Genomic DNA, 16,539 nt, shown 5'->3' with positions numbered 1-16,539 from the left:
GAAGATAAATATTCCAACTAATTGGGGATTCGAATTATAACAAGGTTTTAATACTTTGTTTAATGAATACACCAGGTTATCGACTGCGTGTAAACCAAGGTTTTACTACTTTGTTAACAATTACACCAATTACCCTTGAATGTAATTTCACCCCTGTTTTAATTATTCTAGTGGCTATTAATCCATTCCCGTGTCCGGTTAAATGAACGATTATTCGTACATATAAATACCCTGCCCATCGTGTCCGATCGAGTGTATATGGTAATTTATAGGGACGCCCAATTGTAAATCTTTATATTAACATTAACAAACTTTCATTTAGTTAAACAAATATAAAGCCCATTAATAACCCATAGTCTAGTTTCCACAAGTGTCGTTCTTTTGTCCAAACCCCAATTATGGTACAAAGCCCAATTACCCAATTTTAGTAATTAGCCCAACATCATGATTACTTCGTTTTAAACAAGCATAATAATAACTTAGCTACGAGACATTAATGTAAAAAGGTTGAACATAACTTACAATGATTAAAAATAGCGTAGCGTTACACGGACAGAATTTCGACTTACACCCTTACAACATTCGCTAACATACCCTTATTATTAGAATTATAATTAAAATTAAAATATAAATTATAAATATAAATATATATTACTTATGGAGAGGAAGAGAAAAAGGATTATTAAAACTCGTCAGAAAACTGGCTATTTATAGGACCTGACCAGCAATCTCACACCATGCGACTCGCATGGTTTTGTGCTTCTGGCCATGCGAGTCGCATGGCCACCCTGGATTCAGCCAACTACTTTTGTTTTCTTCTTGCCGACGTAATATAATAATAATAATATATATAATATATAATTATATATAATTATATATATATTATATTATATTCTTGTGCATAGTAGACTAGATATTTTTGGTCCGTTGCGTCGGGCGTTTCTTCTTGGCTCAGGTCCCGGTTCCGGATTTTCGGACGTCCTCGCGTATTATTTTATATCGTGTACTTTGCGTCTTGTAACTTGTACTCTTGTCATTTTGAGACGTTCCTCATCAATATTTTGAACCTTTTTGATTGTATCTTGTACTTTTTAGCTCTTTGGACCTTTTTGTCTTAAATTTGTCGAATCTGCCTTTTGTCTTCACCTTTTTTTATTTAAACGAATATCACTTGTAAATAGAACAATTGCAACTAAAAGCTTGTCTTTCTTGAGGAATAATGCTATGAAATATATGTTCGTTTTTAGCATTATCAGACCCAAATATTTATATTACATACTTATGTACTTATAACATTCGAGTTCTGGTTGCATTGGCTATTTGTATTAGTTAAAAAGCAAAAGAAGCTGGAACAGGCATGTTGCGCGCCGCGCGGTCCTGGTGCGCGCCGCGCAGAATCGAGCTGGCAGACCCCTTTTTCTTTTAAGTGTTTTAAAAAGGGTAAAATGGGTATTTCACTTGGTGGCCGGGTTTTGAGCCACAAAACTGATCCATGGGCAATCTTATCTTCATTTTCACCTCTTTCACTCACACACTTACATCTAGAGAGAGAGAAGGGAGTTTAGAGAGAGAGAGCTTGATTGGGGAAGAAGGAGTGGATTTCTCGCAAAAGCTCGGGTTTTAAAGTTGTTCCTTTCGTTCTCGGCTACGCGGTGATAGTATTGGTAAGCTCAAACTCCGAATTTCATTTATTTAATTTGATATTCAAGTTAGGGTTTTGAGTTAATTTGTTGTAATACCCTTTTAGGTGATGAAATGGGTTTAGTGATGCTAGTATTCGGGTTTATTGTTAATTGTTGGTGGATTTTGGGTTGGTGAACTATTGGCCATGTTTAGAACTTGAAATTTAGTTTAATCACTTTAGTTAGCGATTATGGAAGTATTGGAACCCATTGGAGGTTGTTTGGTTGACTAACTTTGACTTTGGGTCAAATTAGGGTTTGGTGGTGACTATGACCCGATTGGCGATTTAATGAGGTTTATAAACTTAAAATGGATTAAGTTGAAGTATAGAACCGAGTTAAATGTGTTTTGGTGTCAAAACTTGTAAAGGATGAGATTTTGGCCTTTATGGGTCAAAATTAGGGTTTAAGTGTCAAAATGGGTATGACACGTGTTTAACACTTGAGTTCGGGTTTAATTGGCATATTATGACCATTCTCACTTGTGTTAGTGATTATTGGTTGGTTTGGGTACGGTTTGTGCTTGGAAGTGCATTTGGGTCGAAATGGCACTAAGTGACGAATTGGGTTAATTTGTGAATCCAATCTAATTGTGTTGTGGTATTTGTGATAATGGAATAGGTATTTTCCATTGGCGAGTTGCGGTTTACTTGGAAGCTTTCTTCAAGACTTCAAGGTGAGTGATAATATCCTATATGCATATGTATGTGTAGGATGGGTGCGGGTCGGGTGAAGTGATTCTCGGTTATAGAGCTCACTTCACATATAGGTGGATTTGAAGGACTTGTGTATGAGTCCAATTGGCACGTTTGTGCGTCTTGGTTGACCATCTTTGGCGAAGTACACGTTTGTGTGCACGTTATCACACATGGTTGTGAGCTGGTTGTTATAACCCTAATGGCGAAGGGTTGATATGGTTGTGTGGTGGATTTTATAATCCCGTGACCGTGGGTTTTAGTATTGTGAAATGAATCTCGGGTAGTGCGGATTCATGGTGACTCGGGTTGTTCGGTCACCTTATTGGAGGTAATGAATCTCGGGTAGTGCGGATTCATGATGACTCGGGTTGTTCGGTCATCTTATGGTTGAGAAGTGAATTTCGGGTTGTGCGAATTCACAAGGCTCGGGTTGTTCGGCCAATGTTCGTGTGTTTGAGGTTAAGGGGTTAACCTTGTTCGTTTATATTGTTATATATATATTAATGTGTTGTTGTGTTGTAGCTAACCCTCCGGGTGTAGCTATTTGGCGATGTTTACTTTGTCGTTGGTGGATTATCTTTTGTGTTGTATCTTTAGCTCGTTGCTTAGATCGTACGGTATGCTTAGTGTAGACGCTTTATACTTGGATGCTTCAGTATGCGGTATTTGTTTTGTGTGGCGTATTCATTTTATACATATATATGTATGTAGTATATTATCATTCACTAAGCACTAGCTTACCCTCTCGTTGTTGACTATTTTTATAGATTTCATGCGGACGGTGGCTCGGGTAAGTGCGAGGACTAGAAGACTTTCATAGCTTGCTTTAGAGACTTGCTTTTGGATCGTTTAGGATTGGGTAGCGTATCCCCGATCGCCATGCTCGGCTTTGTGTTGTATTAAAGTCTTAAAGTCGAAAATTGTATTTTGGTACTTAAGGTGGTAAAATGGGTCGATGTGGGACCCGCTTCGTAAACTTAATTTTATTATTTAAACGTGTTAGTTTTATATGTATGAATTCATGGTTAAAAGCGTTTTGGCTAAAAACGTCGGGAACGGGTCAAACATTTTCACATTTCAAGGAAAACCGGACAGCGGGCTGCCAGACAGGTTCTGCGCGCCGCGCAACCTGTTGGCGCGCCGCGCAACTCAGCCAACAGCAAAAAATTTTTTTTTTGTCATGAAATTTAACGGGGTTTTATACGCGGTATGGTTTGGGTTGTTACAAGTGGTATCAGAGCATGGTCTAAGGGATTTAGGTGACTTGAGATAGGTGCCTAGACTTAGACTTTTGTGTGCGCGTAATTTGTTGCGGGACTTGTAGGATTACGGGTCAGGAACGGGTTTAGTTAGTGCCTTGTTTATAGGTCGACTAACGTTTATATTAGTAATGCGGATATTATTAATATATTATTTGTGTTGTGGTGTAATTCTCGCGGGTGCTTCTATCGCGTAGAATTCTGTTTGTGTTTGTTTATAGCATCGAGCGAGGCGGTCGTTGTACTAACGAGTCGATGCGGCGTGCGTGCGTAATAAGAACTTGCAGACCTTATTACGGGTGCAAATCGTGTCTAACAAGTGATGTACGACGAGTGTTTAGCAAGATGGGGTGGTGTTGTGCGTGTCGTTTTATACGTGCGTGGACTAATCGTTTTGCATTCTTTAGAATGACGACGCGAAACGAGACCGAGACGAATGACACGGAATTTAACGCTAGAGTTGCGGCCGCCGTTGCGGAGCAAATGAGAGCGTTTCGAGAAGAAATGGATGGGAAGTATTCCGAATTCCAAAATAGGGGTGAAATGGAGCGTTGTCTTAAGAGCTTCATGAGGACTAGACCCCCGATGTATGATGGGAAACCGGATCCTTTGGTGAGTACGACTTGGGTTTCGGATGTCGAAGGGTGTTTTCGTACTATGGAATGCCCTCCCGAGAAAAAGACGAGACTCGCTACTAGTTTGTTGCGGGGTAGGGCGAAGGATTGGTTGGATGGCAAGATTGATCTTGTCGGTGGTGAAACGTTTATGACGTTATCGTGGGACGAATTTAAGGAGGAATTCTTCGAGGAGTTCCGAACTTCAGCCGATTTATCGGAATTGCGTTGTGAGTTGCGAAATTTGCAACAGGGTTCTATGGACTTGAATACTTTAAAGACGACTTTTATGTCGAAGGCTCGTTTTTGCCCGGAATATTTGGGGAACGATCGTTTGTTGATGGAGGATTTCTATCGAACTTTGAGCGATGACTTGAAAAGCAAAATTAGCCGGGGTTACGCGAAGTCGTTTGCGGAGTTATTTGCGGTGGCTAGAGGTTTCGAGTCTTATACGCGATCGAAAAAGGCCGAACCTTCAAGTGAGAGAAGGGTTATTTCTTATGGTGCTCCGAGTAAGAGGACTAAGGGACCGAGTGCGAGTACGAGTAAAGTGGTAAAGGGCGCGGTGGAATCTCGTGCGCCTAGATGTTTCAATTGTGGCGTTAGGGGTCACAAGTTGTGGGAATGCACGATGCCGAGAAGTGAAGGCGGAATGTGCTACTATTGTCATAAAGAGGGACATCGCAAGCCGGATTGTCCCGAGTTGGCGGCGGCGAATGCCGCAAGGAGACGTTGAGGTACGTTTCGTTTTGATAAATATGTCTTTGAATATTTATTTATGTGGCGTTTATGTTCGGACTTGTTAATTGCATAGTGATTTGCATGTTATGGTTAAGGGTGACGTTCCTAACGGAAGTACCCTATGGTGATGTTTGGTTGTTGGACGAAGGGCGTAAGACTTGGTGTAACCAAGCATTCCTTAGTATTTGGGGAATGTTACTACCAAGCCACGGAAATGGTTTTGGTGTTCGATTGTTTAGCGCGTGTTCGCTTTTGGTGTTGAAGTGATGAACCATGAGGTTCGTCGGGTGATTGGAACCTTTGAGGCCGAGTGTTTAAAATCTCGATGTGTGTTGGTAATGGAGTCTTTATGACGCGACATTAGGTGCCTCTTTTATACCTACTAGCGTGGTGTCGACTCCGATTGTGTTGTGGTTACATTGTACTTAGGGTACCGGGAGAAACCCGTAGGTACATGAGTGACTAGGTGAAACTTGACAAACTAAAGCAATTGGATAATTGCGAGGGTATGGTTTGTGTAATCGTGGTACACTTTTCGTTCGAAGTGTTTAAGGATTGATTGAAATCCTTCGTGTGCTCAAGGTTAGAGCAAGGTGTGGTGATGGGTCGTGTGTACCCAATCGTTGGTAAAGTCTACCTTTGGTAGCATCGTACGGTTGTACGAGTTGTGAGATAGGAACGTGGTTCCAAGTGGGGGAGTCGCACTCCCGCACGAGGAAGTTTTAGTGTGATATTTCGGATGATGCTTTTGGTAGATCCGGAAATTTTTGTCGAGACCTAGTTTTGGTCGATTTGTGGTAGGGTACGATTTCGGATAAATTGTACTTATGGTTTAGATTGGAATTACCACCGAGGTGGTAATGTGGTAAACCTCGTTGAGAGATAATGGTCGTGTTTGGTGAGCAAGGTGAAATCCTTCGGTTAAGGAAGGTGTGTGTCGGGTTCTCTTTTGGAGAATTCTTGTTCGGTACCTATGTTTGATATAGGTGGTTCTTGCTCGATTATGGTATGTGGTTGATGAAGCATGACCTTCGGGGTCCGCTGACTTCATCGTAGTATTGTGGATTAATGAAGCATGACTTTCGGGTCCGCTGACTTCATTATAGTATGGTTACGTGATGGAGCATGATCTTTAGGGTCCGCTGACTTCATCATGGGAGTACGTGATTGATGGAGCATGATCTTTAGGGTCCGCTGACTTCGTCATGAGCGTGGTGTTGAGATCGGTGAAGCATGATCTTCGGGTCCGCTGACTTCATCCGGTATTGAGATTGGTGGAGCATGACCTTCGGGGTCCGCTGACTTCATCAAGAGAGTTGTGTTGTGGGACGTGAATATCGGGTTGTTCGTATTCACAATATTTCGGGTAGTACGATTGTCCCTGTTGGTTGGGCTCATAGTTTGAGGTAGTGAATGTCGGGTGGTTCGGATTCACTAAGGCTCGGGTTGTACGGCCATCCTCGGTTATACTATGTGGCGGTGGTAGTGAATATCGGTTTGCGCGTATTCACGATGACTCGGGTTGTGCGGTCATTTCGTTGTGAGATATATGGATTGGGTTGGTGGATTTCGGGTTGTGCGAATTCACTAAGGTTCGGGTTGTTTCGACCATCCTCCATATGTGTTTTGGCTCGGGTTGTTTCGGCCATGTTGAGTTGTAATCTATTGGTTGTTTGATACACCAATGGTGGGGTCGTAAGGACCATGTTGTGGGAACTATCGGTCGTTTTATGCGTCGATGGTGGGGTCGTGAGGACCACGTGGTATGATTAGTGATGCGATAGCCGTGTTTCGCTCACATGTTTGTTACGGGTGTGACGATGGACGATTTCGTACACCTTGGGATTTGTGTTCCCATAGCCGCTTTGGGCGCTATCGGTTTCTAACCGTGGATTGTGTTGTTACGGTAGTTGCGTATGGGTCGTATTGCGCACTACAATGGATGATTCGTGATTGGTGGTATCCGTAAGGATTCTTTTGGTTCGGTCTTCATTGTTTCGGGTCGTTGACCTTAGGTTGAGACTTGGTTGCTTTTAGAGTTATACTCGGTATTAGTATGCTAAGGGATTGACATCCCGGTACGAGATTAGTTGAGTTTTCCTCGATGTTGGGGAATGAGCATGGTTTAGTGCTCGGGTTGTGAACTTGAGAAATCGCGGGTGACGATTAAGTTGTAGAAGGCGATTCGTTGGAAAGAATTGCTTAGGAAAGTCGGTTTGGGACTTACGTCGAGGACCGTGAGGTGAGGTCCGTTGGGTTAAGTGACGAGGATCACGAGGACGTGATCGAGTCTAAGTGGGGGAGAGTTGTAAGACCCAAATATTTATATTACATACTTATGTACTTATAACATTCGAGTTCTGGTTGCATTGGCTATTTGTATTAGTTAAAAAGCAAAAGAAGCTGGAACAGGCATGTTGCGCGCCGCGCGGTCCTGGTGCGCGCCGCGCAGAATCGAGCTGGCAGACCCCTTTTTCTTTTAAGTGTTTTAAAAAGGGTAAAATGGGTATTTCACTTGGTGGCCGGGTTTTGAGCCACAAAACTGATCCATGGGCAATCTTATCTTCATTTTCACCTCTTTCACTCACACACTTACATCTAGAGAGAGAGAAGGGAGTTTAGAGAGAGAGAGCTTGATTGGGGAAGAAGGAGTGGATTTCTCGCAAAATCTCGGGTTTTAAAGTTGTTCCTTTCGTTCTCGGCTACGCGGTGATAGTATTGGTAAGCTCAAACTCCGAATTTCATTTATTTAATTTGATATTCAAGTTAGGGTTTTGAGTTAATTTGTTGTAATACCCTTTTAGGTGATGAAATGGGTTTAGTGATGCTAGTATTCGGGTTTATTGTTAATTGTTGGTGGATTTTGGGTTGGTGAACTATTGGCCATGTTTAGAACTTGAAATTTAGTTTAATCACTTTAGTTAGCGATTATGGAAGTATTGGAACCCATTGGAGGTTGTTTGGTTGACTAACTTTGACTTTGGGTCAAATTAGGGTTTGGTGGTGACTATGACCCGATTGGCGATTTAATGAGGTTTATAAACTTAAAATGGATTAAGTTGAAGTATAGAACCGAGTTAAATGTGTTTTGGTGTCAAAACTTGTAAAGGATGAGATTTTGGCCTTTATGGGTCAAAATTAGGGTTTAAGTGTCAAAATGGGTATGACACGTGTTTAACACTTGAGTTCGGGTTTAATTGGCATATTATGACCATTCTCACTTGTGTTAGTGATTATTGGTTGGTTTGGGTACGGTTTGTGCTTGGAAGTGCATTTGGGTCGAAATGGCACTAAGTGACGAATTGGGTTAATTTGTGAATCCAATCTAATTGTGTTGTGGTATTTGTGATAATGGAATAGGTATTTTCCATTGGCGAGTTGCGGTTTACTTGGAAGCTTTCTTCAAGACTTCAAGGTGAGTGATAATATCCTATATGCATATGTATGTGTAGGATGGGTGCGGGTCGGGTGAAGTGATTCTCGGTTATAGAGCTCACTTCACATATAGGTGGATTTGAAGGACTTGTGTATGAGTCCAATTGGCACGTTTGTGCGTCTTGGTTGACCATCTTTGGCGAAGTACACGTTTGTGTGCACGTTATCACACATGGTTGTGAGCTGGTTGTTATAACCCTAATGGCGAAGGGTTGATATGGTTGTGTGGTGGATTTTATAATCCCGTGACCGTGGGTTTTAGTATTGTGAAATGAATCTCGGGTAGTGCGGATTCATGGTGACTCGGGTTGTTCGGTCACCTTATTGGAGGTAATGAATCTCGGGTAGTGCGGATTCATGATGACTCGGGTTGTTCGGTCATCTTATGGTTGAGAAGTGAATTTCGGGTTGTGCGAATTCACAAGGCTCGGGTTGTTCGGCCAATGTTCGTGTGTTTGAGGTTAAGGGGTTAACCTTGTTCGTTTATATTGTTATATATATATTAATGTGTTGTTGTGTTGTAGCTAACCCTCCGGGTGTAGCTATTTGGCGATGTTTACTTTGTCGTTGGTGGATTATCTTTTGTGTTGTATCTTTAGCTCGTTGCTTAGATCGTACGGTATGCTTAGTGTAGACGCTTTATACTTGGATGCTTCGGTATGCGGTATTTGTTTTGTGTGGCGTATTCATTTTATACATATATATGTATGTAGTATATTATCATTCACTAAGCACTAGCTTACCCTCTCGTTGTTGACTATTTTTATAGATTTCATGCGGACGGTGGCTCGGGTAAGTGCGAGGACTAGAAGACTTTCATAGCTTGCTTTAGAGACTTGCTTTTGGATCGTTTAGGATTGGGTAGCGTATCCCCGATCGCCATGCTCGGCTTTGTGTTGTATTAAAGTCTTAAAGTCGAAAATTGTATTTTGGTACTTAAGGTGGTAAAATGGGTCGATGTGGGACCTGCTTCGTAAACTTAATTTTATTAATTAAACGTGTTAGTTTTATATGTATGAATTCATGGTTAAAAGCGTTTTGGCTAAAAACGTCGGGAACGGGTCAAACATTTTCACATTTCAAGGAAAACCGGACAGCGGGCTGCCAGACAGGTTCTGCGCGCCGCGCAACCTGTTGGCGCGCCGCGCAACTCAGCCAACTGCAAAAAAATTTTTTTTTGTCATGAAATTTAACGGGGTTTTATACGCGGTATGGTTTGGGTTGTTACAGTCGTTGGTGTTCTTGATTTTGTGAGTCCTATTTTCAGTGTGTAGGTTCTACTACGTTTGTGGTTGTTTGAAAAGCCGCAAGATGTACTTGTGGTCGTTGTTTTCGTTTGTATTTATTATTATTTTTATAATAATATTTACCGGGTAAACTCTTTTACCAAAAAAATACTTCTTTCGTCCCACTATAAGTATCCACTATTGACTTTTAAGAATTTTTTTTGTCAACTTTGATTGTAAATATTTTTATTTGTGATATACTATTTGATTAGAATTATATGAACAAAAACATATTTAAATTATTCATATAATTTTTTATTAAATATTATATAACACAAATAAAAATACTTAACAAATAAACATTTTAAAAATTAAGAGTGGATAGTTATGGTTATAGTTATAGTTATAGTGAGATAAAAGAGTAATTGTAACATTTAAAGAATATTTTTATTATTAATTTAATTAATTAATATAAATGAAAATATTAAAATATGGGTGATGATATTTCTAACTATAATTTGAATAAATTTTGCATTAATAGATTGTATTGTACAATTTATTAATGCATAAAATAGGTAGATTTATCAAAAATCATGTTGGATATATCATTATCTTTAAACTATACTACTGCTTGTACCATAATTAACGGAACAACAAAAAAGATCTGGGAGAATAGTATTAATATACATATACATATTTACATTATCTCTGTACCTTATTTCCTTTTAAATTCACGTCTCTGTTAATCATTATCTCTAGGGTTTCATAGTATTCACAACAATGGCTTCTTCAAAGGTAAGTTTGAAACTTCTAATTGATCTAAAACAACAAAGAGTATTGTTTGCCGAAGCTAATAAAGATTGTGTAGACTTTTTATTTAGTCTCCTCACTTTACCAATTGGTGCAGTTATGAGACTCTTGGATGATAAAAAGACAAATGGAGGATTAACTAATCTTTACCGAAGTGTCTCAAATCTTAATAATGATTACATATGTTGTAACCAACAAAAAGATGTCCTCTTAAAACCTAAAGTTTCACTTCCATTTGTTTCTCATATTGTCCCTCTTTTGCCCATTGAAGAATGGTCTGTTGCGCCGCCTAAAGCGCCTACTCCGACCCCTGGGGTCACTTATTACAAATGTGGATCATGCAAAAGCAACCATAGTTATTTGCGACAGGGTTCTTGTTTGAATTGTTCGAGTCCTTTGTCTACTGTATACAATAGTTATGTTTTACAGACGGCAGAAGAAGGTTTTGTGAAAGGATTAGTGACGTATATGGTGATGGATGATCTTGGTGTTTTTCCAATGTCTAATATCTCTACTCTCACTTTGCTTAATAAGTTTAATGTTAAGGATTTGGGTTCGTTAGAGGAGAAAGTTGTTCAAATCGGCATGGATGAGGTAATTCGATTTTAATTATCCTTATGTTAACTAACTTTTTAATATTTATTGTTTATGTTGTTTGTCTTGGCCTATTGTACGTAATTCTATTTTATTTTATTTTCGGTCGAATATGATGATATAGAAAGAAATCATGAATAAACCATTGAGTAGATGAGCATAGAACAGCAATATCAGTTTATAACTAAAAGGGCGTTTCTCCATTCACGGTTAAAAAAGTAAAAAAGAAAAAAAATATGTCATTATATAAAATAAAATGAACTTGAAAAAAAAGAGTAATGTTAAATGTGCCTTAAAAATTATATTATATTAGGATTAAAAATGTGACCATTTTATACATATGTATTCAATCAGAACTTTTGTATTATGTCAATAATTTGAACTTAGTTATAACTTATTAGACACGTCTAGACGTACATTATTTCGTTACATGTATACTTAATGATCGTCTATGGTGTAGGGCTTAGAACTATTGAAGCATTCTCTGAGTTCCAACACAGTGCTCACAGATGTCTTCCTAGGTGAAGCCGCATGAAAGAGGTCTAAAGGGTAAACGATGGTTGTCCATGTGGCATGACATCTTATGATTGAGTTTAAATTGTTTTGGTTAATCTAGAGACAGATTTATCCGGGAATTATGATGGACATATGTTTTTTTTATCTAAATCCTAAGTTTTATCCATGAATAATACTACGTATATAAGTTTGATTTGGGAATATATAATTGTTTATATTCAAATCCAAACTTCCATCATGATCGAGAATGAGTTTCTTTTTTTTTTTTTCCGAAAAGCAAGAAGCTAGCATTAAACACGAAGGCCCAAAAAGGGGCAATTACAAGCGTTCACGAGACATATTACAAGTAAGACAAGACACGAGCACGAACACGAACACGAAACAAGAGAATAAAACACGACATCAACCTAAGAACATGACTAAGAAGTTGCGTAGGAAGCAACTAGCTAAAAACAAAAATTAAACAAAACAAGACCAAGGATCCTAGAGTTAAAGAAGCCAATCCATCTTCCGGTTACGAATACGCCCCGACACCCACTCGAATGATTTAAGTTGTATCTCCATCAAACCCGTAGGACCATTCCAACTATTATTAGTGAAGACTTTTTTGTTACGATTATTCCATATCATATATGCGCACGTCCACTCAATCGATTACCATATACTCGTCCATAGAGGAGTTAGGGTGCGATTACAATTGCCCTGAAAGGCTTCATTGATACTTAGATTTGTAACCGCACCAAGACCCCACCATTTGTAAACCCGAACCCAAATATCCATCGCATGTTGACAAAAGAATATAGAATGATCAATAGTTTCCACGTCATCGTCACATAGCGGGCATCTAACGGAATCGAGATCTATACCTCTTTTATCAAGTTCGGTGCGGACCGGGATCCGTCTTTTTAATACCCGCCATATGAAAATAAAAACTTTAATCAGCACCAAATTGTTTTTAATTGTTTCATCAAGATTGAATCTATTACCAAGGATCTTATCGTCGATAATGCTAGATAATTTCTTTGTTGTAAAGCACCCGTTCGCCGCCAAGTTCCAAGCCCACGAATCCAAAGCCTTATCTTGTTTAACATAAGTATTTAGCAAATGTAATATTGCTTCAAATTCAGAAAGTGTTCTCCCGGTTGGTTGATGTTGCCAATTCCAGTTTGTAACTACACGTCCGTCAATCCATTTGACTCGATCTTGAACGCTACAATGTTGCTCAGATTCCATGTGATATAGTCTTCGAAATTTCTGTTTCAGGGGCTGATTGCATAGCCACGAACTGTTCCAGAAATCAGTGTCAGCTCCGTTGCCTATAATCCTTGAAAACGAACACGCGAAATTGATATCAAGCTTCTCGATCATATTACCTGCACGCACAATATTGGACCACACACTACTACTCGCCCCTTGTGACCCATTAGGGTTTAAAGGAGAAAGTAGTCCATTAGTACCATGAATACTCTTTATAATGGACACCCAAAGCGCATTTGGTTCGGTTTTGGCCCTCCAAAACCATTTTCCCAAAAGAGCTAAATTTTCCCCCCGAAGAGACCCAATATTCAACCCTCCCTCATCATAAGGTAAGAGGGACTCATCCCATTTGACCCACGCCATTTTTGAACTCTCACCCGTCCCGCCCCAAAAAAAAATCTCTCCGAATACTCTCTAATTTTTTTATGGCACTAAAAGGGGCACGAAATAAGGAGAAATAATATAATGGTAAACTACTAAGAACCGATTTAACAAGCGTCAATCTTCCACCATATGAGACCGTTCTTGATTTCCAATTTGCGAGTTTCGAGTTGAATTTCTCAACAACGGGGTTCCAATTTTGCACAACACTCATGTTCTTTCCCACGGAAGTCCAAAATAGGTAAAAGGTAATTCACCCACTTTACATCCCACTCGACAAGCCACACCTTCCACCTCTTCCTTTGAGATGCACAACCCGTACAAGATGCTTTTATGAAAATTGATTCTGAGACCCGAAACATTTACAAAGCATTTGAGTGCTTTCATGAGATTGCAAAAATTTTGTCTTTGCCATTTGCCAATAAAAATCGTATCGTCCGCAAATTGCAAGTGAGAGAGCGGTATTTTCTCCTTGCCTATTTCAACTCCTTTAAAGAGATTTTCAACACACGTCTTTTTGATTAGATAATTTAATCCTTCCGCCGCTATGAGAAAAATGAAAGGTGATAATGGATCGCCTTGCCTAACTCCTCTCTCAATGAGAAATTCATTAGTAGGGGACCCATTGACAAGTATGGAATCGAGGCCGATTTGAGACACGCGTGGATCCAAGATCTTCAACGAACACGATCTTCTGTAATTAATTCCCAATCGATTTGAGACACGCCCTCTCATCACTTGTGAGATCACGATCTTCTGTAATTAATTCCCAATCGATTGATTTTTTCTTTAACTCTTCAATCTCCATATCAATACTACTAAAGGTGACCCTCCCCCATTCTTTCAAAGCAAATTTGACATTTTTTAGCTTATTTCGGAACACACAATCGAGTCTATTACCTTCAACACTTTGATTCCAAGCATCCTCTACAACTTTCCTTGAACCCTCAGCATCTAACCACTCGTCAAATATCTTTATCGGTTTTGGACCATAATCAATGACCCTATCACGTAGCACAATGAGGCAATGATCCGACATTTTTCTTTCCAAGGCAAGAACCGAAACATCATCCCACATGGTTTGAAACTTTTCCGAGATGAGAAATCTATCTAACTTACTAAATTTCAACCCATTATCGCATATTCTTGTGAATTTCTTCCCACCAAGAGGGACATCTAATAATTGGGATTTATCAATGAATTCGTTAAACCATCTCGCCCTTCTTTCAATAAATTCACAATTTTGCCTTTCCGACGGATCACCTACTTCATTAAAATCTCCGCAAAGTACCCATGCAACATCATGATCTCCTACAAATGACTCAAGACTCGACCACAGTTTAAGTTTATTAGCATCATCATGTGGGCCATAAATATTAACGATAATAGAAGGTTCATCCCTCCCTTTCCATTTACCCGCAATCTCAATATAAAATTCATTAGAAAAAAAACGTTCGGCCACAAATTCATTGGTGTTCCATATTAACATAAGCCCTCCCGAGTTCCCAACCTTTTCCTTTTGGAAAAAAACTAAAATCATTAGTCCCCCAAATTAAGTTCACCCAATTCTCATCAACGTTATTACACCTTGTTTCTTGTAATGCATGGGCATTCACGAGAAATAAGTTTCCTACAGTCACCAATTTTACTATTTTTACCCGACCCGAACCCACGAATATTAAAGTAAAGAATCTTCATAATAAAACTTAAACAAACGATTAAAAACGAGAGGGAAGGGATTAGACCTGAACGTGGTCAGTATCCCACACCAAACCAATTTGATTAGCAAATTCGCCCAATTCTACGCTTCTTTCCGAGGACTGAGGATTGTTCCCTCCACACCCATCAATATTAACCGACCTGGATCGCTTTGATCGTATATTCTTTGATCTTACCTCAATGTCGTCCTTTTTTGTTGTCGACTGAGATTTCCCAGAACTCGTTTTCTTTTCCTCCTTGTGTTGAGCTCGTGCGAAGCATTTATCTCTCTTGATCATTGTGGAAGCTCTCCAATTACCCAGGTTCAAACCCTTGTTATTACCTAATTTCCTACTGTGTGTAGGGACTTCTATATTGACTCCATCTTCCATAACACCCACAAAATTATGTTCATTATCCTCATCAGACGAGACATCAGTGTTTCCTTCTATAATAATTGTTTTCTTCTTTTTTTTTTTTTTTTTTTTTTTTTGTGTGTGTGTGCTTGGAACCCCTTCCAGATTTATCAAATGAACCGACTCCTCCGTTTAAATTACTTGTGTCAACACCACAGCAATTTTCTTTAATGGGATCAAGGGTAGTGGGCTTAGACACCACGTTGTTAATCTTATTAGGCCCATTATCACATAGCCACATGGTTTGCTCATCACTTGGCATGCCCAATATTTGACTTTGTAATTTATATTTATACTAGTTTTAAGAGCTCGTGCGTTGCACGATATTTGTATAATTAGTAGTCGATAACGTTAATATTGATAGTTATCAAAAGTATAATACAATACAATAAAAACAGTTTATTACTGATAACATTTATATCGAAAACATTAATACTTAATAGTAACACATACATTATGAGTCATGAGTTGGAATTTTTTCTTAACTTTAATTAAAAAATAATCGATAAACATCAAATATGAGCAAAAAAAGTTATTTTAAAACCAATCATTAAGAATAATATTTTAATTTTATATACATCTTTAATTGTATACTCCATCCATCCCACCACAAGTGTCCATATTTTCATTTTGGGATGTCCCATTACAAGTGTTCATATTGTACTTTCAACTAATGAGAAGAGGTTATTCTAGAGAGAGAAGATTTCTGATTGGTGGAGAATGAAGTTAGTGGGATTTCCTAAAATTGTGTGCAAAAAGTAAGTGGGCACTTATAATGGGACGGAGGGAGTATATTTTTAGTACAAACTAATTTCATTATGTCAAAATTTCAAACGAAGCAGAGGAAACATACATCTAAATATCTATATGATATAACAATTTTAACTTTAATTGACATACATGAACCTGTACTTTTATATAATATTCTAAAAATATTTTTAAAAGTAATTTTTGAATTTATGCGCAAAATATTATATAGAATATCATTCACAAATAATATATTACAATTTTAATAAAAAATATCTATTTATAATTTTTATTATAATAAAAAATATTGTAAACGGTTTTGAGTATATAACCATTTATATATATAAATAAATATATTAAATCAATGAATGGGTTGAATATAAATTAAAAGTATTATAATATTATCTATTTTACTTATCATAGAATTCATCTAAACCTCATTATAATAATATTTATTATTTAAAA

At 38.5% G+C, this 16,539-nt stretch overlaps 2 protein-coding genes across 2 annotated transcripts; one reads left to right on the top strand and one right to left on the bottom strand.

The window, feature by feature from the left end:
• Window positions 1-10,435: 10,435 nt before the first annotated feature.
• LOC139890059 (uncharacterized) lies at window positions 10,436-11,594 on the top strand. The gene is made up of 2 exons (XM_071872964.1): window positions 10,436-11,059; window positions 11,520-11,594. The coding sequence occupies exons 1-2, from the start codon at window positions 10,436-10,438 to the stop codon at window positions 11,592-11,594; spliced, it is 699 nt and encodes a 232-aa protein (XP_071729065.1).
• A 635-nt stretch (window positions 11,595-12,229) lies between these two features.
• LOC139890057 (uncharacterized) lies at window positions 12,230-13,195 on the bottom strand. Its single transcript, XM_071872963.1, has one exon. It carries the CDS (start codon window positions 13,193-13,195, stop codon window positions 12,230-12,232), a length of 966 nt encoding a protein of 321 aa, XP_071729064.1.
• Between the last annotated feature and the right edge of the window lie 3,344 nt (window positions 13,196-16,539).

Source organism: Rutidosis leptorrhynchoides, chromosome 2, assembly GCF_046630445.1.
Source record: "Rutidosis leptorrhynchoides isolate AG116_Rl617_1_P2 chromosome 2, CSIRO_AGI_Rlap_v1, whole genome shotgun sequence".
Lineage (NCBI taxonomy): Eukaryota > Viridiplantae > Streptophyta > Magnoliopsida > Asterales > Asteraceae > Rutidosis > Rutidosis leptorrhynchoides.
Note: the sequence above shows the minus strand (reverse complement) of the source record. Positions and strands in the feature narration are given on the sequence as shown.